The 16089-nt window shown below is 39.5% G+C and overlaps 1 protein-coding gene across 1 annotated transcript in view; it reads left to right on the forward strand.

Annotated features, from left to right (window-relative positions):
- Positions 1-15880, forward strand: part of LOC142160404 (protein spire homolog 1-like) — a 29939-nt gene extending 14059 nt beyond the window's left edge. The window contains exons 9-18 of the mRNA XM_075215303.1: positions 3977-4054; positions 6949-7075; positions 7452-7576; positions 8218-8299; positions 8506-8645; positions 9138-9260; positions 9340-9407; positions 10096-10123; positions 12601-12743; positions 14911-15880. Coding sequence (XP_075071404.1) covers positions 3977-4054; positions 6949-7075; positions 7452-7576; positions 8218-8299; positions 8506-8645; positions 9138-9260; positions 9340-9407; positions 10096-10123; positions 12601-12743; positions 14911-15115 — 1119 coding nt within the window. The 3' untranslated portion in view covers positions 15116-15880. The remainder of the gene's footprint in view (positions 1-3976; positions 4055-6948; positions 7076-7451; positions 7577-8217; positions 8300-8505; positions 8646-9137; positions 9261-9339; positions 9408-10095; positions 10124-12600; positions 12744-14910) is intronic.
- The last annotated feature ends 209 nt before the right edge of the window (positions 15881-16089 follow it).

The raw sequence follows: 16089 nt of genomic DNA on the forward strand, positions 1-16089 counted from the left end.
GAGTTATTGTGATTATCTTCTAGTAAACTTCCATGTATTTTTGAGGCTACTCTGTCATTAATTTTTAGCCAGCTCTCTGCAGACTTTGGCCAAAATTAGGGAAAATTTAGACAGTTGTGAAGAGGTCACTAGAAAATGGACTGTAAATGACTGTTAATGCTATAAATAGCAATATATGAGCAATAGCACAAAATCCTATTTAACCTAGCTTTCACAATTTTTAAATCAATCCAAAATGAAAATATTCCATGGTTTTTGGGGTAAAACCTGTAACAACCAAAACACAGGGGTCAGTGCACAGCTTTAAAATATATATTTTCATGTTCTCTGTAACAGCCTCAGTTAAGCGCACGTGTGCGTACGCCTGGTAAAGTTAACTTATTTGGGAAGATACCAGGGTTGGTATCCCCCTAGCGGGTTCTTAAATCACTTGGGCCCAATATTATATATTTTATCATCTCTATTTTATTATTTAAAATAATTTACATGGTACAGTGAATAGTTCCAGTTTACAGCCAGGCAGTAACCCAAAAGCTTTTAGAAGGCAATTGGAAATAACCACTAGAGTCTGTATTACCACTCTGATTGAATAGTGGGATTTGGCAGCCAAGCAGTCAGTCATGGCGACTGGAATATAGCCGCCAAGCCTTTTGTTCATTTGTAGGTAATGGTTCAGTGTCCCTCTGCCTGGCATGTCGTCAGACGGCCGGCTAAACAAACAATGAATAGAACAGTCTGACGGAACCTATATCCCTGCTCAGCCTTCTAACAAAGAAGCACACCTCAAAGCTTGCAGTGGGCAAGACTCAATTCGGCAGTCTATTAGGAACATTTTAAAGGGGGGGGGGGTGGTATGCAGATGCCCCAGCCTGCCCTTGGTAAAGCACCTGTGCACCTCACACAGGTGCTTTACCAGGAGCTAACTTAATCTGTGATCTCGCGTCCTGGGAAGAAATAGCTGACAAATGGATAGAAGTGGCAAAAAGGAAAAAGTGTCCATAGCAGGTTGTCATCAGAGCCGGATTAACCATAGGGCTAACTGGACTACAGCCCAGGGGCCTATGGCATCCAGGGGGCCCTTGAAAGTGCTCAGCAGAAGTATTGATCGGTCAGGGCGGGGGCGCCCCCGGCGTGATCAGTGCTGCTGAGCACTTTCACTGCGGTCCTTCTCCAGCGAGCTGTAGTCTCCTTACTGAGGAGATCTCGTGAGTCTCACTCTCACGAGATCTCCTCAGTAAAGAGCGTTGGAGAAGGAGGTAAGTGGCGGGGCAGGGGGCGGGCAGCTCGGATCACTGGGGAGGGGGGCCCTCACGGGGGAATGGAGGCCCCCCCTTAGCCCAGGGGCCTTCATTCCCTTAATCCGCCCCTGGTTGTCATGCATGGATTTCAAACAGAACTGCCAGCAGGAAGAAGAGTCATAGGCTGCAAATGGACATTCAAAGTCACAGATGGAAAAATTGAAAGAGAGTCAGACTAGCAAAGGGGTATCCACAAAAAATATGGACATGACTACGATGAGACATTTGCTCCAGCAGTAAAACACTACTATCTATCAGGACTACTCGTACAATAGCGGCCACAAAAGGATACAATTAAGACACTTGGATGTCAAGATGGCATTCTTGCATGGTGAGCTCAAGGAGAACATTTACATGGAACAGCCACCAGAATTTAAAGATCTTCAAAGACCAGACCTAATATGCAATCTTCAGAAAAGTATATATGGTCTGAAGCAGGCAGCAAGAGCCCAGAACACAAAAATAAAAAAAACCTCATACAGAAGGACTTTGAGAAGCAAAGCAGACCCTTGCTTATACACTGAGACTATCCGACAGATGGATTTACCTACTATGTGGATGATCTTGTATGTTTTGAGCAAGAAGGGGATGCAGTTGAATTATATAGGTTCTGAATGAGGATTTTGAAACAAGGTCTAGCAAGTATAACACTACTTAGGTGTCCAAATAGCCTAAGTGGAAATCTTCTAAACCAGAATCAAGATACAGAACTCCATAGAGGAATTTGGGATGCAAAACTCCTATGGAAACCAATTGCATAGAAGAAATTAACAACCGTTTCAAAACAATCACAAGTAAAGCTAATAATCTTTACTTGTTTACTTTGTTGTATGTTGCTACTGTTACCGGACCTGACATTATTACAGCAGTAGGAAGATCCCCAAATCAAATTGGATGGACTGGAACGACGTTAAGAGTAATACATTACTTAAAGGGAACCATCAACTTAAACTTTCAGCAAATGTAATCTGACCAGAAATGTGGACACATATTGGGCTAGAGTACCTATGACGGCGTCCACACGTGGGTACCTATTTCTACTTTGTAAAGGGCTAACAGTCGGACAAGTAGTGAGCAATCAGCTAGCACTTGCATCCACTGCTGCAACATTCTGGTTTTATACAAGTAAAGAGATGCTATGGCTAAGGCAATTGTTGGCTGACTTGGGACAGCAAATAGAACCTACAGAAATCTTGGAGGATAACCAGGGATGTCTTGAGTTGGCACAAATATGTCAAAGAGCACATCGATGTGAAGTACCATATGAGGGATTTACAGCAACAAGGTCTTAACTTGCAATATTGTCCAACATGATTGCAAATATTTTCACCAAGCCATTTTCTGGAGAAAGTCTATAATGTTTGTCTATCTAGAAAGATGTGTCTTGTGGATTAAGCCTCATCTATTGAGAAGGGGTGTTGAGATACTGCAACAGACTAAGACTTAATGTCACCTTAGTGATTACACAGGACTGGGAGCAAGTGGAGCTGTTCCTAAACTTAATGTCAATCTGTTATAGCAAAGTACTCTGTTGTACAGAGAATGTTCTGGTTTGTTCTCATATTGGTTTTAAATGTAAGATATGTTGTGTTCTGTATGTTGAGATAACAGCACTGTTTATTACAAAAGTTATTTCACATACAACTTCTCAGTGTGTGTGCACCTATTGACTGAATGAAAGAAGCCTAATCTGCAGCACAATATACATATGTTTGTATATATGCAGGGTGCTTGGAATTGTCCTTGGCTGTTTTAAGTGGGTTCACCCTGCTTTCTCCACATTAATACTTTATTGCTCCAGTAAGTATTGGCAGGGCAGCCAAGTATCAATCAGCTGCTCATGCATAATTCTCTTTAAAAGGGAACTTATTACAGTGATAAATACTACTTATGGCTAGATTAAGGGGCTTATTGATAAATAGGCCCATATGTTTTGTACAGGGCAGTGATTGATCTCTTTAGTCAGGGCTGTTTGGATGGTTTTTTTTTTTGGTCTTGCACGTGCACACACTATTTCAGACATTTCTTAAAAGCTGCACTACAAGCTACAGAAAAGATTTGACTCTTTCCCTTCCTTGGTTTTCAGTCCTATAGCAGTATTGCACTGTACCAATAAATTTCTTATGGAAGCTAGTTCATTGGTTTTCAAACTTGTGCAATAAGGGGTGTTGACGGAGTAGTAGTAAATGGCCTGCCATATGTCAATAAATGTGAAGCAGTCCTACAGTTGGATCCAGGACACTGGCCGATTCGACAAATTAGACCGTACATGGAAGACTGCTGACCAGAGGGGAATGGTGATGGGACAAGTCCAAAATATGTGGGAAAAGATCCAACTTGGCACTACACCAGCTCTAGCACTTGATCTAAGAGTTAGGTTAGTTTTTGTGTAAACTATCAAGTGTAAGAATAGGCCAAGTCACCGGCCTATAGGGGGTTTCAAGGAGAGTAGCACAATAGGAGGGATCTAAGCAAATCTTGAGTAGACATCAAAGCTTAAACTGCATTGCACTCCCAGTTTCCACTGAAGTGTGTTCCTTCTGGAAAGTCATAGGATCTACTAGTATATTTTTTTTTTTGTTAATCTTCACACTTTTGTGTGACGAGCTGAAAAGTCTGTGGCGTTTATAAACCTATATTCATCTGGATATACCCTAAGTTTCTAAATCTTATTTTAGGAATGTGACCAGAATAAGTCAAGCAAGAGTGAAGAAAATGTTATTCTGGACCTGATTCGTTCACATACACTTAAACCGGTAACTAACTGGATTTTTGCAGGTGATGGTTCTTTTTGCTGTGTGATGTGAAAACTGAAATTGTCCCTCTGTCCACCCTTGTTTAACACAAACCCCCTACACAGCTGTTGTAGCTATATAATTGGCAGGTGTGAACACTAGGCTGTGCTGTTGTACATGAAGCAACCACTTTTGAGAACTCAGTTGGTGTCCTAATCAACAGATTGTGTTGCTGAGCTAGATCCAGTTTAATATGATCAAACCATAACTGTAAAAATAAATCCTCTAACATACAGCGCAGGGTGAGGGAATTAAATATTATTGTAAAATAGAAATGGCAAAAATTATGCTTTGCTCATTATTTTTTAGCAATGAATAGAGGTATCTGATTTTTAGCTGGTTTGTGAATATTTTAATTACTAAAATAAAGTTCACTCCCAGTAATAACAATGATCCTACTACTACCTTGAGTCTGTAAGCTGAATAATTGCAGTTTGTACAAAGTTTCCTAAACATGGGGAGCAAAGGGTGTAATGCACACCAATGCTCTCCCAGGAGCACCTGTATAAAGGAAGTACATAATCTATTCATTGGGAACGCCATGGGTACTTCTACCACTCCAAACGATTTATTTAAATTCAGAACCAGCGCATGTCATCATTTCAGCAAGTTTCTATGTTTTAATCAGAGGTTTCAGACCCTTAGACATCAGATATCTCCATAAAAAGACATTAAGGGGCATATTTGCTATATACAACTTTTTTGCCACGATCATTTTTATTCCTTATCACGAAAGTTAATGAGAGCGTGAACATTTATTAAGTGTTCTGCTGGTACAAAGGTCACTATAAATGGTTGTCCTGGTAAACAAACACTTTAGCTATGTCCCATGGTGATAGTGACTGGAGAGCAGATAAGATGATGTGAGGGATCAGAAGATACCTCTACAGCAATGTTTGTAGGCTTTAATCGCTAACGACCTCTTAAGATGTTGGCTATGTTATGTCCATAACTATTGTCGCCAATAAAGATTGTGCATTGGAATCACATTGTCTAATGCATTCAAAGAGATTTAATTGCATAACATTAAATTTAACAGATACATACTTACACACTGGATCCAGTAACAGTCATCAATCCTGAAGTCTGTGTAGAAAGACTTACTGTGCCCAGTGGCCTGTTTTTATACAGTTTGGGTTGAAAGAAAACAGTGATTGTCACAATGTACACAAAGATGACACGAAGATCATTCTTCATTGGTTCAGGGTTCAAGATGAGTACAATGCAGGTCATATGCCGATTCAAACAATGCTTCTGCAAAGGTGAGGGCAACTCACTCCAACAGTTGTGTACTTGTCTTGCTTCAGGAAATCGCCAAAAATCCAGTTTAAACTAACCTAGTAACATATTTGGTGTAAAGTATTTTGAGTATTAATCTCATACTAATCATAACTAGTGATTGCTTATCCAATGATACCAGATTCCTGCTGGTGAAATGTAGATTAATAGAAGACCAAACACAAAACACTTCTTATGACCTGAACTCTAAATATCTTTAATGTATATTTACCATTGTGTAATCTGTCTTTTATATTAATAATAGAATGAGTTAGAAACTATTAAAAGTGAACTATATACAAATGTAGGGGTGAATGTAAATGTATTTACTTTTTCCTATGTGATTGCATAATTAACCCTTGTACGCTGCTGTGTACTAATCACAATTGCACAGGAAACTATTGCAACCTGTATTTAGAAAGGCTTCATTCAATTTGACTTCAGCAGCCATTAGGCACAATTCCAAAAAACTTTATTTTTTTGGAACTTGTAAAATGGCAGTCCCTATAGAAAGACAGGGATAGCAGCAAATATCTGATATTTGCTGTAATAGCCTAGTCCTAAATTAACAGGATACTTAAATATGCGGCTATACCCCAAAACTGCGGCTTTCAGGAGATTTTAATGAAAAATGTGATAAATCTACCCCATGGGGCCTATTTATCAAACATTCTAAAAGTGATGGGTGACCTGATGCACTTTGGTGGCCACACAGTGTGGCCTTCTAACCTTCAAAAGGGCCTCGCATCACCCTTAATCTTATATTTAATCAGGCGCCTATCTACAAGAACATATCCGTAAGATTTTTATACAAGTTTTACAAGGCATGACAGACAAAGCAGGGAGGAGCTGGCAGCAGGTGAAAGCTTGGAGGGCATACATGTGGCTCTAGGGCCACGACTGTTCTAACATAAGTGGAGGTGTTGCCCATAGAGACTAAGTAGACTTTTGCTGTCCTTTATCTAAAACTTTTTTTTTTTTATTTAGAAAACACAAGTTTTAAACACTAACATGCTGAGGTCATGGTAATATGCTGGTTCTTAATTTAACTACCCTGTATGAATGAGAACAGATTCAACTCTTGTGAGGTTTTCAAATAGAGTTAAGCAGTTTTCTCACTGCAATCTAGCTGGACCAATATGCACTATGACTGTAACCTCCTGTATCACACTTATATTTTCCTATAGTTTGGTACTGATAGAAGAGGGCCCAACTTGCAAATATTGTTTTAATGCAGTGTTTGTTCTCGATTATAAAGTGCTGGGGAGTATGCTTGCACTATATAAAATCTAGCTTATTTATACTTTACAGTCCACCATACTCTTCAGCTGATTTCCCATGTTAGGAGGCAGAATCTTCTCTAAGTAACAGTGACTGACAGCTTGACAGAAATACACATTTTGGATTGGTTGATTCATACAATGTGATGTCACAGCAACTGTCTTGGCCTTTTGACCTGTATCCGATCCCATTAGGACACTGTAGTTTTTGCTGCTTTAGATCTGACCATTTCAGTTATGGAGTTTCGTTTTTACTTTCCAAATACGGATACTTTACTTAAGTCTTTCTTGATTCAGGCCTCTGAGAGGAAGCTGAAAGAACGGTCCCAGGAAGAGCCCAGTTTACACGAGCAGCTGATGTCCGAAATTAAATCTTCCAAAACCCTCAGAGCAACCCTGGATGTAAAAAGAAGCTTAATACAAGGTGTTGTATGTCTGAATAATTCATGAGTTTAGGTGCTTAGTGCTGGAAGACCTTCAGGGAACTCTTCAAAGATCGTACAGAAAGTACAGCGACAAAGATTTAGATTTCCAGATATTTCAGGAATATCACAGGGACACATCAATTACATATGTAATTGAGTATTTCGAATTCCGAGGCGGAAATAGCGATCTGTGGGCCCCAGTGCTGGGAGGTGGGGAGGAGGGTTCCAGGGCCCCCGACATTCTGCATCTGCCATGCAGGGCCCCATTATCTCCACGGACCCCGTTGCATGGCACCTGACGCACCAATAGTGGTTCCACCACAGTTCGAATTGTTAGTGTTTTGATTAACTTAATCATCTTTTTTTTTTCCACAGATGAAGAATTTAAAACTTCAAACATCTTGTCTTCCGCCCACCGTGATCATTCCCTTTATGGTTGTAGGATGGGGAGCAGGTGGGGCCAGTTGCCTGCCATCGATCTCCTGGACAATGGAATAGATGTAAATATCATGGGGAAAATATGCAGTTTATTTTTTGTTAATGTCTTCATACTCTTACACTCTAGGGTGGACTTCTATTTCTGTACTCATTAAAGTGTACACAACTCCTAAAGAGCGTAGGTGGCCATTTTGTGGGCTGAAGAAACCGAATGCAGCCTATGAAGTCTCTCTAAACTAATGAAGTCCTTCATGAGGCAGCAACTCTTTGAGTTGGATTGGTCTTCATGAGAATGTAGCCTATAAACTTACTAAATTAGTGACCTCACTGAGGCATGAGGCCAGAGTACCTTCTGTTACCAAGAAATTGACTTCTCTGTTGTCTACTAAGGGAGCAATTAATTTGTGTATTTTACAAACAATTTGCCCAGATATCACAGAATGGAACCAAAAGCAACCTAATGGAATGTATGAGTGATTACTTGCTGGCTCGTCATTGGGCTGCAACGGGATCATGTCATTTGGAAATACTACCAGATGACTGCAAGTGTGCAATGTGGCCTTCCTTGGGTTGTCAAATTAAGCATTTTGTCAACAACCTGACTGGCCATCATAGGACACCTAAAGTAAATATTTATGCAGTCACTGAACACATACAAAATTGTATACAATACTCTTAATGGGAGCCTGTTTCTTGTTTACAGGGTAGAATTAGCTGGCACTCTGAATTCAGCCATGAATCCTCATCTGAAAACAAGTTTTCTGACCTGACGTCAAGCAGCACAGGTAACTATTACAGGTGCACCTATATGTATTCTTGACAAATGAAAAATGGCTAAACGTATGTCAAAAATCACACAATGAGACAAAATTGTCCTATTTGGTTTCCAGTTTGTAAAATTTAAAACTAAAAGCTTTCTGATTTATATCGACACATTGATGCTCTGCATGATATAAAGCCATGGTTAGTAAAAGTTATGCTCTTCCCTTAGAGCTGTCATTTTTTCCTGTGCTTACGTCCTCCCAAGTGGACCTCAGAATGAACAGCATTTTGAACCATGAGAAACTAAGGTCTGGCCACAAACGGTCATGTTCATATGAAGGGTCCATCCAAGGACACCATTATAGACAGGTGGGTGATTTTTGTCTCAACTAAAGGTGACCTTACATGAGGCAGCTTGCCTAACTCTTGAAAAATCCAGCCAATTGTTGCATTAAATAGATCAGAGACCACAATTGCACAGTCACCACACAAAGGGTCATAGTCTAGGCAGGCTTACTGGTTTGCTTTCAGTTAAACTTGATCAAAGACAACCTAACTGCTTGTCAAATAGCATCTTTATTGATGTTTGCACTCTTACTGACTGAACAACTGGCTTTGTGTACCAGGTGGTAAAATATCCTACTGATGTTACCATCCTAGACTCTGAAGTATACAAATTACTTCTGTGTCTGTAGAATTGTGAACATCTTAATTACAATACCTAGTTTCTCTGCTCTTATACAACCACCCTTGCTTATAGAGAATTTGTTATAGCATGTCAGTAAAAAGGCAAATTTTAATAAACCATAACATTTATTTTTATAATGGTTGGTAAGCCTTCTAAGAGATCTCTTTTCTCAGAGTTGGCGTACTCCAGGAATTCGTCTCTCCCCAACAATCTCAGAGTTGGTTCCGATCCGTCGAGCAACGATCAAAGCGGAGATGGTGGTCTTCACATCCAGTGCGGTCGCTCTTGGGAACAAGGTAAACTAGGTGTTCGGCTGAGGGAGCTGGTAGCCTGGGAAAGTAACTAAAGTAACTAATCTGAAATGCTGTCTTCCAGGCTTGCTCTAGCTGTTACAGGAAGAGGCTCTTCTTTTGCTGGCCATACTCTTGCAAATTCTGTGACAGGTAAAAACTTTCAATGAGTATGTAATGGTCTGGATAAAATATTAACCCTTATCGCTATATATTGAGCATTATAGGTTGTGTGCATGTATTATGCTGCAGTGGGCCGGCTGCCTACTTGGACAGCTGTCTATTACTTCCATACACAATCCCTCAATTTTCCGAAAGTTTCTCCTCTTCTCTGTGATCTCTCCCTACTTTAAACCACTACCCTAATTAAATTAAGCTTATGCTAGAGCAACGGTCATCCATGGATGGTGCCAAACATGAGGAAGGTTGGTAAGTTATCAGTTGCAATATAAATGTCAGCCTTACAATACACCCACCTCCCAGCAATAAAACATTGCTTACTACATGTGCAAAGCACAATAAAGGGTGGCAAGTCTTTAATATTTGAAATTGGCATCACTTTTTATCAATTGGTGCTCACACTACTCATTCACTAAACATTACAAGAGTTTTATCCAATTTTGGAAGTCTGTTCTACCAAACTGAAAAGATGCATCCATTAGGGCTAGTCTGAGTTATTGGTCCTGACTTGTATTTGGTCACATGCCCAATGTAATCACTGGGCACCAGGCATAGGACCATCTGTATGGGTCTCTCTTCCGACAGCCAGAGAGATGCATTTTATTTGTGGGATCTAGCGCTATGGAATTAATATGGAAACCATTTCTCCTTCCTCTTGCAGGACCATCTGCCCAAAATGCCACATTGAGGTAAGAGCTGTTGGCAAACTGTTGCAAGAAAGACGCACTAATTGACTATCCTGAATATGGTGGAGCAAGATGAGCAATAACTGCATTTACATTCTTTAAAACAAAATTGTGTTGCTGGGGTCCTGAAATATTGCAAAATTGAAATCGAGACATGCTGTAAAGAGCTTTGATGAATATTGAGTCACATGGCCCATTAGTGAAAGGGGCGCAATACAGAGTATACATAATACAGGTGCCCCAAGTGGTATATTTATTCTGTAAATTCATATGTATAGAAAGTTCTCGCATTATGTATATGGCACATTACAAATGTCTCTACTTAGAAAAGAGCAGGGGGGACACTGCAAGTGTGTTGTTTTTATTTGTTTTGTTTTTTTCCCTGAGGGTGGGGGGGTTGCTGCATACAGCATATCAACCATGATGGTGTTACCAAAACTGTCAGCCTTCACCTTTGATCTTTGTGATATGGTCTTGGATTTGGTCATTAAGCAGGTATTTCATCCCAGTATGCAATGAAATTCACATATACCATGCAGAACTTCCCCTTCTATCCAGTGTATCTTTCTACTTTTTGTACGAATAATATCTAGAACTTCGCTAAACATCGTTCTGTTTTTCTTACTATGTCATAAAAGATTAACTATTTAAGGACTTGCTGACAATGCATTTTGCTGCTCAATAGGGTCATTGGATTCTGCAATGTGACAACACATCAGCCTAGCTTTACCCTCTATCAGCTTGCAATATTAATGAACACTTAAGGGTCAGACTGTGGCCTCGCACATTCACATATGGGGTTTATTGGCAACTGATCTTCCTTTCCTGCTGGATCTGGTTTGATGACTTTTTACTGAGCAATGATAAAGTTCATAAGCAGCCAAATCTGTACATGTGGGAGTAGTTTGGTTCCAGTTCAATACCTGCAGTAATGTGCTCACTTTAAGATGTCTAATGTACAAGCACCTTTTTGTATAGCTTCCTCTCCTTGTTCAGGATGTCCCAGTTTATTCATCCAGATCACTGAAATGACACAGCAGAACATAGTAGTTCATATAAGTGTGTTGATTCTGAGTTGGTGACGTGGTTAAAGGAGGCAGGGCTGAATGTGAAGGGGAACGGTCATGATTGGAATATAGGTGATTAGGATGACGGGCTGACTTGGCTTGTGAAAGGAGCAGTCTCAAACAGCAGATTAGTGATGTCAGTCATTTATGTTACTGAGGCTCTTTTGTACTTAACTCCTCATTGTTGAAATTTGGGCCTTAGTATGTCACCGGTGGTGCTGCAGGTCTTGTAATAGAAATGTCTAGTACTGAACTAATCTATAGCATTTAATAGACAGTATTGAAGAATCAGAAAATGTAAGGTGATGCAACTGATCAGCCTCTAATGTATTTGTGATTTGAAAACGTATAATGAAAAGTCAAAAACAAACTTGCCTGGTACCTGTATTTATTTTTATATTGCCCTACGCCACTGTATTTACAATAAGCAAATCTAAATATATACCTTCATTTTGCCACTTAAATACCAGGTAGTGGGCTGGATTTGGCCAGGAGACAGCCATTTGGTCAGGGCTTTAAAAAAAATTTAAATTAATGCCATCTATTTTTATTTTTTTAAACCTATGAGATCAATGTCCTATTCAATGAGAATAGTGTAATCTGAATCAGATCTTGGAGGTGGAGTCGAGCAGACACCAATGTGCTAAATGCCAGGTTCTCTAATGATCAGGATGAAATCATCAGATAAAATTGATCATTCAGCACGGTGAATGACAATCAAGGTCATTCATGACTCTTATAAAACATCCATTTACAGATGGATTCAACCTGCTATAGAATTCTGCTGGTCCAAAAGTCAAGTGTTGACCTCTATTTCAGTCTGGGTTGTCTTGGGAATGACTTTGATTTAATGGGATCTGTTGATAGACATAGATAAATGGAGATACCCTCTTAATGGTGCTAGCTACCAATTGGTTTCTTGTTTTGTATTTGTTTTGTTTTTTTGGGGGGGGGGAGGAAGCTTGGTCAACTAGACTTGGTGAAGTATTTATAGCAGGGAGACTGAAGTACATCTGTCTCAGCACCCTGGTCTCCTGCTAGAGTAAAAAACGTCCCTAATGGTCTGCATTTAAATCTTGGTCTATCCTAAATCTGAATCTATCCCAATATTTAGCTCTGACTAAACCTAGTCCTAATATATTTAATCTTACTCCATGTTATGTAGAACTACATTCATAAATTTTGCCAATAGGATCTTAACAAAAAGTCTGCCTTACACTAGTCTAATGGGATACAGTTGCATGGTATATTACACCTTGTGCTTTAAAGCGGGTTATTGGTGACAGGTGGTGTGATCTTTTGCCTTGGGACCACTAATCTCTTAAATTGTTGGCCAATTTGGCTAGTAAGGAATATTTGAAAAATTGGTGTGGTTTAGAAGTAATAGTTGAGTGAGACCTCTTTACTCTGCAGATGTTGATGCCCTTCAAGCAATGCATGCATCTGCCAGTTAGCTTCTTCAAGGCGCTGGTCCTGTCTCAAGAGAGTGATCCTGTTTGCCAGGCACAGAAGAACGGGATGTTCCTCAGGGAAGTCTTACACTGGGATTATTCCAGGTGAGGGCTGTGATTAAAGCAGATACTGTAACTGCTTATTTAGTCAATATTACATTTTAAAGCACTTTCAGTGGTACTAACCATTACATGTTTAAGGAAGTGTACTGAACAGGTCTAGAAATGTACACATTAAGTTGAAGAAATGTTTTTGCTTTTAAGTGGTTCTTTCAACATTATGTGCATGTGCTGCTCTTAAATTTAATAAGACAACTGTGAATCCTTAAGGGTTGCTTTGGTTTTTTTTCAATTAAAAGAAATGGTAGAATCCTTTCAGGGAGAATCTGGGATTTGGGTACGATAATGCAACAATGAAAATGTCGACATCCAGAATATTGTAAAAATAATGTTGAGAATTTCTGTTAAAATGTAAACATTGTCAGGTTATAATGTCGACAGTCACAATGGTGACAGTATAAATTTTAAAACTGCAATGGCGCTGGCACCAACGTCAGCTGTCACTACATTAAAAATAAATAAAACCCAATGGCAATACAGTAAAAATAAATAAATAAAATCTGCAGGCACTACATTAACAGTAGAAAAAAAGAGGAGCCCTCATCTAAATGACTTCACCATATCTAGTGCTGCTACTAGCAAAAGCAGGGGGCCTGAGAAAGTGTGGGGCCCCCTGACTTTACTAGACTTTGCCAGCCAGGGCTGGTGGCACTATAGCAGGTGAACCTGTAGCATGAGGTCCTCCTGCATTAATAACAAACCAGCTCCAGGCAGATCAGTAATGGGTTGGATTCCTAAGGGAGATGGGGTCTGCAAAAACATGAGCTGACTGTACAGGTAAGCAAGTCCAGGCTGCCATTACATGTTTTGACATGCAGGTGTTTGTAGTACGAAGTGTCAAGATGAATTATATATTTAACAAAGAGGTGTGAGTTTTATTTATACATTTGAAATGAATAGAAACACCCAACGTAGTACACTCCTACATCCATGGTCTACCATCCTTAATTCCAATTTTCCAAGCTTGTCCAATAAATTAAAGCAAAATAAATCCAGGGACGTCTTACTTTATTTGCGATGCAAAACTAACGGTTTATCAGAGCTCCCGGCGCATAATGAGATAATTACGCCGCTAGGGCTATTTGTAATATCTGGATTTCCCATGTTCTCAGCGCTGAGGAATATGCCCATAGGAAATTCCCATGTTATCATTATGACTAATTTTAGCTTTGTTCCAAATGATTTTTATCTTGCAAAGCAGGAAGGAAGGACTTGGATTTATTTTGGCTTAACTTCTTAAACAAGCTTGGATAATTTATTACAGATGAAGACCCTGGATGTGGACAAGTACTACATTGGGTGGTTTTTATTTATTTAAAATGTATTTGCAAAATTGGGGGAGGGTTGTTTTTATTTACATTTCATTCTGGTGGAGCTGGTTTATTGTGGCAAGGGTTCCCCTGCTATAGGCTACCATAGAGCGCTTGCTCCCCTCCTCCGACATCCTCTGTGCCTGTCTGTCTACCCTCCCTATAGGATGTAAGCTCGTATGAGCAGGGACCTCCTCCCTCCTGTCTCGCTACCTTCTCTTCTGCTCCAACCTCCATACATTTGCCTTGCCTGGAGCCTCTGAAGTCTTGGTACTACTCGTTTATTGTGTTGTACTGTTATTCCCTGTACTGTCCATTGTTTGTATTGTGTACGGCGCTGCAGAAACCTTGTGGCGCCTTATAAATAAACGATGATAATAATAATACCATGGCTGGCAAAGTCTAGTGCTGGTACTAGTAAATTCAGGGGGTCCCACATGCTTTTTGCTAGAACCAGCCTAGGCACATCCCAAATCCACCTTGAGCACTCGCCACTTATGGGTGGTTTTGGCAGGATAACTGCACCTTCAATTCATGTGGTAACAATTTATCAGGCTTCTTGTATCCCTATAAATTCTGTTTCTGGGAATGGTGTATCACATAGGTGGGTGCAGGATGACTGGTTTCTGGGAGTCCACATCCTACTTGTATCCATGAAATGTACCTTCCTGCACTTAAGAGAATCAGACATTTCTTGACTCCTTTATTACTCCTGAGCATTTGATACTCTAGCTACTCCCCTGGCATGAAAATGTTAGAGTATCCTTGTACAAGTGTTGGTTCAGGCAAAATAACATGAGTTAATAAAAAAAAATATTAATCTCCTTTCCATTTTTGTTTAGCGTTCCACTGGTGTTTGAACCCAAAGATGTAACAGAAATTTCCTTTCACAAGAGGATAATGTGCAATTGGACATGCATGGACATCTGTGTTAAATGTGAGGAGTACATTTTGGATGTAATAGACATGAGCCAAAGTGATTTCGCTGGTAGTAGCTTGAAGTCTCGAAGCTGTTCTGAATCCTCAGCAACTTTGCCAAGACATTAAATATGTAAGGAATCTTTGTCCTGTAACCCTTCACTCCAGAACAGGTTTCCCACTGAGGAGCATTCTAGGAATCCTTCTGACCTTCATATTTCGCTTTAGGGAAAAAATGAGAATTACTGGATGGGACAAAGATGACCTCAATTGAAGGGCTTTTATTTTTTAAGTGTCTGTGTATTTGGCTGTCGTTTTGTCATGCTCTAATGACGAGGCCCATCTGAATAAAATTGTCTATTTATTTCGATTGTCAGTTGCCAAAAAAACACATTATTTTTATTTTGTTGACCTCTCCAGACCCCTGGTGGGGAATGGGGTTAAACTATGTATTATCTAGTTAAATGCACTTTTACTGACCTTTACAATGGCTGAAAACACTGGGTATCGCTACATTGATTTTTAATTTTTTTCTGCAATTGCTGGTGCTAAATTCACAAATTTTTGGAAATTGTAAATATTTTAATACTAAATATAACTTACATTCTTATTTTTGCGTGGGGTTTCTTTGAATACACTTTTCTAAAGCACTTTTTTGTTTTTGCTTATTTTAATATATTGTGAATCATTGGATACTAACACTTTAAGTGATTTCTGGTGTTTGGGCATTATCTCAAAGGCATCAGGGTTTCCAGATTTAACTTTTATTCTTGACTACATGTGTTTTTATGTCTGGCTGATTACTTGAAGTATTTCTGGTGCTTTTTATTCTGGCCTTATGGCAAATGCTTGAGTAGGATGTATATTCTGTTAATTGCAATCTGGAAAATAAAGAACAAGAATATGAGGCAGTTCAATGTGTTATGTTTTTGGGATGATATTTTTAAAAGTTGGTAACTATAGTACCAGAATTTCAAAGTGAAAAGCAATATTGATGGTACAAAATGAATATATACTGCCTTGCCTTTCCTGAGCGCTTATTGCAACCCTGTCTGTTTCTCTTCTGCACTTTGAAGGACCCTGACTGCTTCACTGTCAGAGTT

This window comes from Mixophyes fleayi, chromosome 6 (assembly GCF_038048845.1).
Source record: "Mixophyes fleayi isolate aMixFle1 chromosome 6, aMixFle1.hap1, whole genome shotgun sequence".
Taxonomy (NCBI): domain Eukaryota; kingdom Metazoa; phylum Chordata; class Amphibia; order Anura; family Limnodynastidae; genus Mixophyes; species Mixophyes fleayi.